Source organism: Nannobrachium achirus (assembly GCF_963921795.1).
Source record: "Nannobrachium achirus genome assembly, chromosome: 6".
In the NCBI taxonomy this organism is placed as follows: Eukaryota; Metazoa; Chordata; class Actinopteri; order Myctophiformes; family Myctophidae; genus Nannobrachium; species Nannobrachium achirus.
Genome location: NC_137815.1, coordinates 17421861 through 17436406, shown reverse-complemented (window position 1 = coordinate 17436406; position 14546 = coordinate 17421861). Strand labels below are relative to the sequence as shown.

The following is a 14546-nucleotide window of genomic DNA, read 5'->3' as shown; positions in this document are numbered from 1 at the left end:
GACAATGTGTGGAGCCCCCTACACCTCATTGTACAGAGATTTGTGTGAACATTCCCTAGCCACTTAAACTCATTGCTTTAAGTATTGTAAAATAGCAGATCTTCAAGCTGCAAGCTTGTAGATCTGCCACCATCTAGGCCCACCAATTCCCTAAAGTGGCAGTGCTTCCAAAACAGTGTACATACTGTACAGGCACACTGGTGCCAATTGTTCCTTTGGCAGGAAACTGACACATGGCAAAGTAAAGAAATATGGCTTATGTGATTAACGTGTGTGTGTGTGTGTGTGTGTGTGTGTGTGTGTGTGTGTGTGTGTGTGTGTGTGTGTGTGTGTGTGTGTGTGTGTGTGTGTGTGTGTGTGTGTGTGTGTGTGTGTGTGTGTGTGTGTGTGTGTGTGTGTGTGTGTGTGTGTGTGTGTGTGTGTGTGTGCGCGCGCGCGCGTCTCTCCAGCACTCTGTCCCAGGTGCTGCATGGCGTGGTGGCGCTCCTCTACCCGTTCACGTGGCAGCACACCTTCATCTCCATCGTGCCCAGGGTGCTCATAGACGTGGTGATGGCGCCCACGCCCTTCCTGCTGGGGGTCCAGAGGACCATGCTGGAGCACATCCATGACCAGAGCGATGCGAGTACCACACACACACACACACACACACACACACACACACACACACACCATAGACCAGTCTGATGTGAGTCTAACACAGTGCTTCTAACCCCCTTTCATATCAATGGCCATTATTTATTCGCATTTGAGCCACTGGAACAGTGTTTCTCAATCTTTTTTCTGCATGGGCACACTTTTCATATCCCAAGAATCCATGGGCACACCAACATAATACGGGGGTGTAAATATCGTCACTGTCGGGAAGAAACCTTGTATCTCCAAGTTTCAAATGTGTACGTTTCTTCGCAAAGTAAAGCCCTGCCTCATCATACAAGGCTGTTGCACAACAGTAGTGAAAACAGCAGATCTACAAGCACACAACGCCTCGCACCGCGAGGCGTTGTGTGCTTGTAGATCGTCTGTTTTCACTAGTTTAAATCATTTTTAAAATGATACAAAACTGGCTTTCAAGCAGTTTCAAGGGGCACACTTGACCCTTCTCAGGGGCACACCAAAGGTCTCCAGGCACAGTGGTTGAGAAACACTGCACTAGACCACCATTTGATGACATTTAGCCTCTCAGACCCAAGACTTTGAATATTTCGTTGTCGTTGGATAAGATGTCCCCGGCTTCATGCTATGGAGGTGCCATAGGAGGTAACTCAAAAATCGAAATAATTAACAATTCTTCGACTATTTCTCTATTTGTGTACTTCTTGTAAATTAAGTCATATAGATGTTTAAAGGTGATACACCATGACATTTCACTTTTCCTATTTTAAAACCTTTTTTTGGGGTCCCACTAGCACCTTCTATCCTCACAAAGTCCCATTTCTGACCGTTGTGTCTTTCTCTGGTTTTGAGAAGGCGAAGGTTAAAAGTATCCCACGGGTTCTCAAAACAGGCTATCCAGATTTGCTGCCGATTGTGACGTCATCTGCCGATTGTGACGTCATCATTAAAATAAAAAATAAATCTAAAAAAAAGAATTTTTTCAAAAAAGAAACTTTTTTCAAAAAAAACATTTTTTTTTCTCAAAAAGATTTTGGGGGGGGTGGTGCAGTTCAGGCCAAAGGTGGTACTGCAGCTGAAATGCTCTGAGAGCCATTCAAAAATGAGAGAGGCTCTCTATTCAGGAGTGGTAATTTAGCCTCAAACCTTTTGAAAAACGTTTTTGGGACATAAACAATATGACATAAATACTTTTTAAATGCATGGTGTATCACCTTTAACAATAATGTAACTCTTGAGAGGGTAAAATGAAACCAAATGGCCCGGTCCATTTGGTTTCATTTTACAGCTCCTAACTGGCAGGTGAGCCAGAAGGGAACAGCAGCAGTGGTAATAGTCTGGCTGCCAACAAGCCCTCCTTGGCTCATGTATGACTTTTTTATTGGCCTAAAATATTGTGTGTAGAACACACGGATGTGAGTATCTAACACTCAACGCCCGTGGGAACCGCCAGCAACAAAGAATGTTCAGCCTTTGGGCGGCAGCCAAAACCATAAACAAAAAGGAACCAAACATGAACGACCTAAACTTACCAAATCAAATCAAAAGAAACTAAAAGACAAATCACTAACCCAGACCACGGGGTTGTAGTTTTCTGACTTAAAATAGGGCCATAACCCAGACCACGGTGGGGGAACAGGATCAAGACAAAGACTAGAACCCACCCCTACCAAACCCAGGCTTTTATTATCAACACAGACTACAAGTTGTCTGGTAAGCTGGCTGGGTGTGGAGAGAGGAAAGCCCACAGGAGCTGAGGAAAGACAGCCTTTTAACCTTCTCTCCAGAAGGCTGGAAAATCACTCACTCAATGAGCCGCACACGCACGCACGCACACACATGCACAGATTTAATTTATAACATCAGGGTTGTAACAACACAGCGTACTGCAGGGGTCTTCACGTTTTCAGGCCAAGGACCCCTTAGCTGAGAAAGAGATAACGAAGGGACCCACACTACGTATTGTATAAAATTGTTCATAGATTTCTTAGACAGCTTAGACTTGTTTGACAGCACTATCATCAATGTAGGTTGTTGGTTTGATGTGTATTTTTAGACATTTTAGACAACGGCTTGAACTGTCAATACTAAAGCCTCGATCAGAGTCTATGGTGAAGAGCTATCCACCGCAAATTTGAGGTGGAAAGCTTTCCACCTCAAGTCAGAAAATAAGTGCAGGCCATCATAGTACGCCACGGTGGAGTCCTATTCACCGTGACTGACTAGTCTAGATTGACCAAGTCATGGAGAAAATAGTCTACAAACAGATAGCAAGATATCTCGATGAGAATAATCTGATTTACGAGTTCCAATCTGGATTCAGAAAATCTCATTCCACTGACACATGCCTTCTCTATTTGACTGACCAAATCAAACGCGAAGCGGATGACGGCAAATATAGCGGCATGGTCATGATGGACTCCAGAAGGCATTTGACACCGTAAATCATTCTATTCTGATTGAGAAACTAAAAGCCATCGGTCTTGACAGCGCAGCAGTGAGTTGGATGCAGTCTTACCTGGTGGGGAGGGAACAGGTGGTGGAGATTAACGGTACCCTGTCCCCCCCCCTCCCAGTAAGCTGTGGTGTTCCTCAAGGTAGCATACTGGGACCTCTGTTGTTCCTAATATACGTGAACGACATGGCATCTGTTTGTGACTGCAACCTGTTCTTGTTCGCGGATGACTCGGCTCTCCTAGTCTCGGGCAAGGACCACTTGCAGGTTGAAAAGACACTTAACTCTGAACTAAGTAAGATCTGCACATGGCTTAATGACAACAAATTATCAATTCACCTGGGAAAAACTGAGTCCATCCTCTTTGGATCAAATCATAACCTCAAAAAAGTCGATAACTTCACAATCAAAGTGGGTGACAAGGTCATAACACGAAAAAACGAAATCTCTTACTTAGGATGTATCCTTGAAGCTAATCTTTCCAGTGAAAAGATGACTTCTAAAGTAATAAATAAAATCAATCAACAAACTCGTTTCCTACAGAGGATCGCCCCAATGGTCAATTTCAACACACTGAAGACCATAGCTGGTGCAATAATCCAGCCCCTCTTTGACTACGGAGTCCACGTATGGTATCGTGACGCCCCACAAGCCCTGAAAACAAAACTCCAAACAGCCCAAAATAAACTAATTAGGGTCCTGCTTAACCTTCCCTATCAGACTCACCTCACCGCTACTCACCAATTAAGAGTGGGGTGGCTCAGAGTAGATGACAGAGTACAGCAACTTGCAATGGGCCTGGTGTACAAGATACACTACACCACTATGATACCCAAGTACCTGTCAAAATACTTTATAAACATTAAGGATGTCCATAATTATAACACCAGAGGCAGCGCCACAGATCACTTCCAACCCAGAGTAAAAACCAACAAAGGGTCAAACTCGTTTTTCTGCTATACCACCAAAATGTGGAAAGCCTTACCGAAGGCCATAAAGGAGTGTGGATCACTAGCATCCTTTAAAATTGCCCTGAAAAACCACTTACAGGCAGCAGCCGTTCGCAACTGGTAAAAAAGAATGAACCTAGCCCAACCCTACCCTCCCCTGCCCCTTCTTTGTATATACTGTTTGTTTAGACTTACTGTTTTCTTTTTTCTTTTTCTTTACATATCTACTGCATAGTACTGTGTTCTATTTGTCTGTCATTCAATGTTATATGAGATACTTCAATGGTTTCCAGTGGAAATAAGCTTAGTCTTTTCATGGATCTCCTTTTAGTAGACCTTGTACCAGTGAACTGTACCGTCATGAAACTGTACCTTTTCCTATGCAAACTTCTAATAAAGTCTTCAATCAATCAATCAAAGACCAATCAGTGAACGGGGTGAAGAGCCTATCTGTCTGAAAGTAAAAACAGAGAGATGTGTCGGGACTCGCGGTGGAAAGCTCTTCACCGCGAGGAATGACGTAACGTTGTAGTTGCATGACTCAAAAAGACTCAAAAAGACTACACCGCGGTGGATAGCCTTCCACCACGGACCCGACTCTGATCGAGGCTTTAGCTCTGCTTTTCCCTCTACACCAAACCTCTTTGCCAAGAATAGCAGATCTACAAGCTCACAGCGCCTTGCAGTGGCTAATGTTCCACACAGAATAGGGATACTTAGTAGGGTTCAAGTGGTTAGTGTAGAAAAAATAAAGTTCTTATCACACAAAGTTTTGGTGGCCCCCCTGTAGTTACTCTGAGGACCCCCTAGGGGTCCCGGACCCCCTGTTGAAGACTGTATAACCCAGCAAACAGAAAGGTCAGTTAAACGGATCCTTGAAAATGAAAAGGTTTGAGAACCACCGCCACGGGTGTAACGGTCTACTAAAAACAAAATAAACCTTTGTATACAATTAAATTAAATAATTAAATGATTGCAACGTCATGCTGTTTTCAGCAGCAGTTGAAAAGTCTTGTTCCACGTTGGCTGTTTCCTTTGCCCAGTGACACTGATTAGTCTAAACCACATTAGAGCACAGAGCTGTGTGTGTGTGTGTGTGTGTGTGTGTGTGTGTGTGTGTGTGTGTGTGTGTGTGTGTGTGTGTGTGTGTGTGTGTGTGTGTGTGTGTGTGTGTGTGTGTGTGTGTGTGTGTGTGTGTGTGTGTGTGTGTGTGTGTGTGTGTGTGTGTGTGTGTGCGCAGTTTTCATGTCTCTGTCTTCTTGTCAACAGATGCTGATTGTAGATTTGTCTGCAAAAGCTGAGAACCGATTCATAACTAGTGTGAGTATTAATTGTATTTATTCAATCAAAGACTGTTCAAAGCATGTGTGTGTACATTGTACAGTGTGTGCTTGTATCTTAGTGTATAGATGCCACAAGAAACCACAAATACGACTGATCATGTGAATTGATTGATTAAAATGAAATGTCTCGCTTATGACGCATGCCTCCTCAGAGTCACTTGGTAAAGTCTTTTTCTCACAAATCAACAGGCTCAAGAACATAACATCATTATCTGTAATGCGATTACATGCTGCTCTCATGATTTCTATTTCAAGAAGTGTGTGTGTGTGTGTGTGTGTGTGTGTGTGTGTGTGTGTGTGTGTGTGTGTGTGTGTGTGTGTGTGTGTGTGTGTGTGTGTGTGTGTGTGTGTGTGTGTGTGTGTGTGTGTGTGTGTGTGTGTGTGTGTGTGTGTGTGTGTGTGTAGCAGTGTGGTCATTTAAGGTTAACATAAGTTACCAAGTGTATTTCTACACTATGTTGACCAGGGTCTCCCAGGGCTCTACACTCCTTCTTGGCATAACGACTACTACTTTAGTCATTATGCCAATGTATTCCTCCCCACACACATGTCTGTGTTGTCACTGCTGTTGTATCCTACTGACTAGAAACACAACCACCCTAAGGACTATAAACCATTGCTTGACATCTAGACCTACTGCACATACAGTATGAAACAGAGCTGATACCTTTAAATGCATTTTGAGAAAAAATAATGCTGTTATTTGTTCCAAAAGCTTTATACCTTGTGTATATATAAAATGTCACAATGCGACATAGCTCTGTTTACACAATGCGGTACCCCCTCCCAATGTATAAATGTTCCCCATTTTCAACTGTTTTTATTTTATTTGTGACACTTGCTTTGGCAATGTAAACGTATGTTTTCTCATGCCAATAAAGCTCCTTTGAATTGAATTGAAATTGACTCACCTGCCAGTGAGGAGCCCCCACCGGGAGGACGTACTGTTGTCTCCTACAGTGAGGAGCCCCCACCGGGAGGACACGTAGAGCATTGGACCTACTCCTCCCGTCCACACACCTTTTCATGTCAAGGACCCCCAAAATTACATGTATTTGGTCGTGGACCCCCATCTCAAAATATGTTGTTCCAGGGACCCCCCAGAAGCAAATATTTTAGTTACAAATGTTTAAATTTGACGCGAAAAGATATATTCAAAGATCTGCTAAAAATGTCACTATTTTCTTTTTTTAAATAGAAGATCTACAAGTTGTATATCTTCTATTTTAAAGCATAAAATAATGTTTAAAGTGGTTCCAGGTCTTAATGGGTTAAGTAGTTAAGGCTTACATTAAGACCGTTGAGTTTCAGTTTCAGTTTGCTCAGTGCATCTCCCAGCTGAACATGATGCATGTTTCTTCTCTGTGTCGCTCTCCTCTCTCCTCTCTCTGCTGCTCCCAGATAGGAGATGAAGATTCCATCCTTCCAGAGAAGATGCAGGAAGACCTGCTGGAGGCTCTGAGCTCCAGGAATCCAAACCTCAGTGAGTTCTGACAGACAGAGATTCCTAGTCAAATATGATCATTGTAGATCATATTTGTAATTCACATAGTTACTACTGTAGATATAGTGGTTCTCAACCTGTGGGTCGAGACCCCCAGGGGGTCCCCACATGATTTTAGGGGGCCCCCAGATGAATTTAAGGATTTTAAATGACTGGTAATCAACAAACCATACTATAAAAACTGGTCAAACATTGGCCAAATTGTTAAACACTAGGCTAAAAGAAAGAGACACATTTTGTGAATAGACGATATGTGAAACTTCTACAATCCCAGTGTAGTGTGTGAGATCTGGTATCCCATCCCAGTGTAGTGTGTGAGATCTGGGGGTGGAAGATGATTCACTTACAGATTAACAAACACTACAACACACTTTGACCTGACTTTGACATCTAAGTCACTGATGTCAAAGTGACTCCCTCCACAACATGCTAGTCACTAGTTACTTACATACAGTGTATTATGTTGTGTAGATCAGTGGTTCTCCCTCACCCGGTCAAATAAATCAGCTCAGCCTGGTCAATTTAGGCATTCTGCAGACGCTCTTCTCCAGAGCGACTAAACAGTAAGAAAGTTGAACACACACACACGCACGCACGCACGCACACGCACACGCACACACACACACATACACATAATACAGAGAGACACAGCGTACTATCTCAGTAAACTATCGGTTCATATAATGCAGAGAGACAGCGTAGCGTCTCAGTAAACTATCGGATCATAGAATGCAGAGAGACAGCGTAGCGTCTCAGTAAACTATAGGATCATAGAACGCAGAGAGACAGCGTAGCGTCTCAGTAAACTATAGGATCATAGAACGCAGAGAGACAGCGTAGCGTCTCAGCAAACTATAGGATCATAGAATGCAGAGAGACAGCGTAGCGTCTCAGTAAACTATAGGATCATAGAACGCAGAGAGACAGCGTAGCGTCTCAGTAAACTATAGGATCATAGAATGCAGAGAGACAGCATAGCGTCTCAGTAAACGATAGGATCATTGAACGCAAAGAGACAGCGTAGCGTCTCGGTAAACTATAGGATCATAGAACGCAGAGAGACGGCGTAGCGTCTCAGTAAACTATAGGATCATAGAACGCATAGAGACAGCGTTGTGTCTCAGTAAACTAGGATCACAGGTAAACCAGGCATCAACCTGAACGATATACTATCAAAATAATAACCTGTGCATTGAAACTATAGGATACCAGGTCAACATCTGCGGTTGGATTCAAAACAAAAATCGACCCGGTGCGTTTTAACCCCGAGGTTTTCTCCCCTTCCCTTGCAGCGTCCCAGGAGCTGAGCGGCGTGGTGTCGGAGGCCTTCCTGTCGTTCTTCGTGCGGACGGTGGGTCACTTCTCTGCGCACGTGAAGCACGGCTCCGCCGCTCACCCCGGGGCCTTCCAGAGGAAGAGCTTCTGCAAGGCCGTGGAGCACCGAGCCAACCGGAGCTTCGTCAAGAGCTTCTCCAAGACCCAGATGTTTGACATCTTCATCCAGGAGGTGGAGAGACAGCCAGCCACACAGGAAGGTACGGTTCGTTTAACCAGTGGTGTAAAGCAGTGGTTCTCAACCTTTTCAGGCCGCGACCCCAAGAATAATCACATTTTAACTGGGGACCCCCCCCCCCTCCCTGACGAGCACTAAGAGTTGAGGAATTACATTTTGTATAACACGGTTCTATTGTGAAAATAGCAGATCTATATGCTCACAACGCCTCGCAACGCGAGGCGTTGTGAGCATGTAGATCGGCTATTTTCACAATTTCTGCATCTAATATTTCACAATTTTGGTCAAAGTTTAATTTGTCATTTATAGAGGTACAGCCAGCCACACAGGAAGGTACGGTTAGTTTAACCAGTGGTGTAAAGCAGTAGCCTGGCGGAGCCCGACGTCATACTGCGTTCACTCACTCATTCCTTCCACAGTATAACGTCTGGACTTCCAGGGATTGGCAGCGAGTATACTGATTATTCTCTGATCGGGGCCAATCAGTGACTGCTTCCGCACAACAAACGTATAGTCTTTCCTGACAACAAGTGAAAAGCTTTCCCTGATTGGTCCATGTGTAGACGGCGACGTATGCATGCTGCAGCATTTTCAAAACGACAATGGCTGCCCTCGCGATGCAACAAGTGTAACAGTTAACGCTCTAACGATAAAACAAGCAATAAGTGCAGTTATTTCAGAGTTGGAATCAATTACAACAATTGAAAAGGAACACGGGGGATGCGCTAGTGGAGTTCATCGGCCGAAAAGACGTGTTTGCTTGCCGTTCTTCCGACTGGCTGAGAGATGCTACGCTGAGATGCTACGCTGATTGGTTAGAGGAGTCTGTCTGTCAAGGCAAGTACTCCCGCTCCCACTTTTCAAGCTGCCAATAGTCCGAAGGCCAGACGTTATACTGTGGAAGGAATGAGTGAGTGAACGCAGTATGACGTCGGGCTCCGCCAGGCTAGTAAAGCAGTGGTTCTCAACCTTTTCAGGCCGCGACCCCAAGAATAATCACATTTTAACTGGGGACCCCCCCTCCCTGACGAGCACTAAGAGTTGAGGAATTACATTTTGTATAACACGGTTCTATTGTGAAAATAGCAGATCTATATGCTCAAAACGCCTCGCAACGCGAGGCGTTGTGAGCATGTAGATCGGCTATTTTCACAATTTCTGCATCTAATATTTTACAATTTGGTCAAGGTTTAATTTGTCATTTATAGAGGTATTAAAAAGGCCTTAAATTGTCACTTTAGAAATGTGCATATATCCTCTATAAACTTAAACGTTATGTTGGTTTGTTTACTGTCAGAAAACAATGTTGCACATTAGGTTAATCATCTGGGGACCCACCAAAATAATTTGGGGACTCACCAAAATAATGCCCAACCCACAGTTTGAGAACAAGAAGGTACAGTTCATTTAATAATTAATATAATAGGTGGAGAGACAGCCGGCAGCACAGGAAGGTACACTGTTCATTTAATTAGTGGCGTAAAACACAGGACGGTACACAGTTTGTTTAATCAGATGGGATTCAAGCAATATCAGCTTTTCCTTTTTTTCACGAAAATGAGAATTGAGGACACTGGAACAAACAGTTAATCAGAATCAGAAATCAACTTTAACTGGCACATCATGAAGACTGAATAAAAATGAAGTTGTGTGCGTATTTGTTGGAACTATACTGTCTACAAGTACTGAAAAGCAGACTTGAATGAGGCGGCAATAGTTTATGTACAGTATATGAGCTAATATTTCATATATTAGGTTATGTATATGAGGTAATGTTTAATATATTAGGTTATGTATATGAGCTAATATTTAATATATTAGGTTATGTATATGAGCTAATGTTTCATACATTAGGCCAGTGGATCAGGGTCCACCCTACTGTCCACTGAACACGGTAGCCTTTGGGCTGCAGTTTGGAATTCCCAAAGATATGGGTTTCTGTCTACGTATTCAGCTGTCCTCTTAAACTGGACCGCTATATTTCCCATTTCTCTTTAATTTCCTGTAAAACAAACACCATACAGTACATTAACTATGATGATGATTTCCCAGTAATTATGTGTTGCAATGATTCACATGCTTGCAGTGACTCAGGAGGTAGAGCAGGCCGACAGGGAATCTGAAGGTTGCTGGTTTGATTTCCGGCTTGGTGTTGAGGTGTGCTCCCTGTACACCCCCTTGTGGCTGCTTACGGCTCCTAATAGGATGGGTCAAATGCAGAGAAAAAAAATACACATAGCGATTGTGTAGGTACGAGGGGCTGGACGCAAGGTTGGCGCGGAAGCCTCGTCAAATGGAATGTCGCGTCTGATGAGTGGTTAAAAGAAAAACCAATGGAATACTTCCAATCTAGTCTCGAATCTCTCAGTAGTTTTGAAATGTTTTGCTTTTATCAAGCTCATTACATTGCTCAGAAGAAATAACCATAATAGGATGTAAGCAGTTATTGCCTGGGCCGTTAGAGAGCCTGTTAACGGAACCTAGCAAGTCTGACACTTTTGGGTAATTCTAAACCCAACTTCACAGTTCACACCCACGCACAGTATGTCTCAGAAATGTGTCAGTTTACTTCTGCTTCTGCGCCTTATTAAAGGTGTTATATAATAGGCAGATTTTATTTAGCAATTTATCCTATGACTGCAATGGGGAAGGTGTTCGGGCATTGGTTGGCTCTTGTGTGTTGCAAGATTCAAGATGGCTTTATTTGTCATTTGTTTTCCATCTGCAAGCAGCTTCAGAAAAAAATAGATATTCCTCCTAGTTAAAGTTAAAGTTAAAACATATATTTGTTCTGTATTTAGGGTAAGATTGTGCTCCACCTCGTTTCTCTAGGCAGATTTGTCCTCATCAGCGATGAGGCCAACCATGGTGGTGTCACCAACACACTGTATTATGTGGTTGCATCCATGCCTGACTCCCCAGGTGATCGGGGAGTCCCTTTTTAAACAATGAGCACTGAATTGTCAGATGTTATGGACTCTGTTTGCTTTTCAAATACGTCCCTTCTCTACCTTTTGTGTGTGTGTTAGATTTATGCATGTCGTCTATTCAGGAGTTTTTTTCTTCCAAAACTGTGCAGAGATGGCTTCAAATGCCAGTGACTAGAACTGGCAGACACACATGGCATGTTCACCATCACATCACACCCATCAAACCCTATGGCACCTTGAGGTGTCATTTACTGCAAGTACACCACATTCAGTAAGGAACACAACACATATCTATGCACATATTTAGGCAGATACAGTATTACATAATATACAATTCCATTTTAAATTCAAAGGAGCTTTATTGGCATGAGAAAACATACGTTTACATTGCCAAAGCAAGTGTCAGAATAAAATAAAAACTGTTGAACATGGAGAACATATACAGTATAAACATACACACAACATACATATACAAAACACAAAGCATACACTCCTATCGATACGTAAACACATGCACAACATGCCTCATGTACGTTAATCGAGAAGCAGGTATTTTATTGTTTTATTCCATTTCCATTGTCGTACTACAACAGTGTTGCATCATGATAACGACGCAACACTGTCGAGTATAAACCGGTTCACTTCCTGCGTTGACGGTTTGTCCTTTGTGTTACAGGTTTCTTCCACAAGAAAGTTGCAGAATACCAAGAGAAGAAGACCAAGGAGAAGGCCAAGAGTGGATGGATGAGAGGGTTAATGTGATGATGAGAATTTTAATGTGATGAAAAGAGGGTTAATGTGATGATGAGAGGGTTAAGGGTTAGGTATCATAGTACAGTCTGCGGTGATAAGCTATCACCACGGTGTAGTCTTTTAAAGTCAGAAAACTACAACATTACGTCATTAGCCGCAGTGAAGAGCCATCACTGCGGACCTAGACATCTGTCCTCTGTTTTTACCTTCAGACATCTCCCCATCACCCCGTTTACTGATTGGTCGATCTTGACCAATCAGTGTGCCACCTGGTTTCAGAGGCACATCGGCGCAGTGATGGGACTTCACCGTGAGTCTGTGACTATGATGGCCTCCACTTGTTTTCTAATTTTAAGGTGATAGCTTATCACCTAAAAGTTGAGGTGATAGCTCTTCAGCTCGGACTCTGATAAAGCCTTTACTCTGTGTACTGGTTATGGAAGAGAGGCGGTTACTGTTAACTGTTCATCTATGAGAGGGTTACTATAAACTGTTCACTGATGAGCGGCTTCATGTGAACTGCTTCTGGATGAGAAGGTTACTGTTCTAGTCATGGATGTGATGGTTACAGAAAACGGTTCATTGATGAGAGTTGCAGACGCCATGAGCGCTCAAAACTCGAATGCCGCGAGACGTCGTTCGACACTTGCCGCTTAGAGCATAAACTGATCTTTATCTGTGAACTGTCTGTGGATGAGAGAGTAAAGCCAGGTTTATTCTTCGTCATAATGACGATGTCGCGCATGAAAAATAGCCGATCTATAAGCTGTTATGACCGTACTACAAAGCATACATTCAAATTGCCATTTCTGTGAACTAGAGTTGGGAGAAAGAAAAAACACTTTTGTGACTCGTTGGAAAGAGACTCCAGTGAAGAATACTTTGTTGTTGCTTTTTATATGTTTTATTCACTGTTATTTTAATCATTGTTAAAGTTTTATTTATGTTAAATGTTAATAAAACTATAGAGGACTTTGTGATAGACTGGGCTGATGGGATTCAAGCAATATCATTTTTTTTTTTTTTTTTTTTCATGAGAATAAAATCGAGAATTGTCAACACTGGAACAAACAATTATTCAGAATCAGATATCAACGTTAACGGCCTCATCATGAAGACTGAATGAAAATGCAGTTTATTTGTTGGAAATGAACTGCAAGTATTGAAAAGCAGACTTGAATGAGGCGGCAATAGGTTATTTATATGAGCTAATGTTTCATATATTAGGTCAAGGGTCTTCAACAGGGGGTCCTCAGAGTTACTACAGGGGGTCCTCCAAATATTTGTGTGATAGAAAAGTTTTTTCTCCTTTTTTTATATTAACCACTTGAACCCTAGTGTCCATATTCTGAGAATTTTAGCCAAAAATAGCAGATCTGCAAGCTCACTACGCCTCCCGCTGCATATCTGAAAACACAAATTTACATGAATCCAAAATACACAGATGATTGTGCTGTCAAACAATGAAACTACATTTATATGGAATCTATGAACAGGTTGTGGGGGTCCCTGCTTCATCACTCTCAACTAAGGGGTCTTTGACCTGAAAACATTGAAGACCCCTGTATTAGGTTATGTATATGAGCTAATGTTTAATATATTAGGTTAATGTTTCATACATTAGGCCAGTGGATCAGGGTCCACCCATCTGTCCACTGAACACGGTAGCCTTTGGGCTGCAGTTTGGAATTCCCAAAGATATGGGTTTCTGTTTACATATTCAGCTGTCCTCCTAAACTGGACCGGTATATTCCTCTTTAACTGGACGGTATATTTCCTAACAGTAGTTTCGTTTTGATACAAAAGCCCCTTCATTTCCTCTGCTTCTGTGTGGAATGGATTGGTTCATCATTTCCCATCAGTGTAGTTTTGTTTTTAGACACTTTCATTTTCAAACTCCTTACAGAGGCTCAGGAGGTGTTTTATGTATTAAGTGATTGTGATAATGTGTTGTATTCATTGCCACCCAGTGGCTTAGTAGCTGAGAATTAAAATCCAATCCAAAATAGTGAAAACAGCCGATCTACAAGCAAACAAAGCATCATGATGCGATGCATTGTGAGCTTGTTTTGCCTTTTAAGGATCAATCCTGCTTCTCTGCAGTCGCCACATCCCAAGGTCCCAACGACAACCTCAATTACACACATTTAAATAATAAACTTGTACTTTCAAAACGAAAACAACACAATGATGACTACAGGAAAAGTTACATTCAAGTTTTAAATGTTAATTTGAAAAAGGTCCACTGATATTTTAGTTTAATATATATTTTTTTTATTTTTATATATAATTTGCAATTATAATATACATACCGGTATTACAAAACAAAAGCATCAACAGACATTATGCCCCCAGCATGTTTTAGTTTTCTGTGTTGCTTTAAACTGTACAGTAAGCTGCCATGTTCTTGTCAGTTGGTGAAGCGGGTTGTTGAGTTAGACATACATTATTAGTATAATAAAATTATTTGTGTTTTAGTTTGA

The 14546-nt window shown here is 42.2% G+C and overlaps 1 protein-coding gene across 1 annotated transcript in view; it reads left to right on the top strand.

Annotated features, from left to right (window-relative positions):
* The window catches only part of LOC308286855 (DENN domain-containing protein 2D-like), a gene marked incomplete at both ends in the record, with an annotated part of 31832 nt that extends 19760 nt beyond the window's left edge, over positions 1–12072 (top strand). The window contains 5 exons of the mRNA XM_080727978.1: positions 450–621; positions 5290–5340; positions 6765–6846; positions 8160–8402; positions 11987–12072. Coding sequence (XP_080584104.1) covers positions 450–621; positions 5290–5340; positions 6765–6846; positions 8160–8402; positions 11987–12072 — 634 coding nt within the window. The remainder of the gene's footprint in view (positions 1–449; positions 622–5289; positions 5341–6764; positions 6847–8159; positions 8403–11986) is intronic.
* Between the last annotated feature and the right edge of the window lie 2474 nt (positions 12073–14546).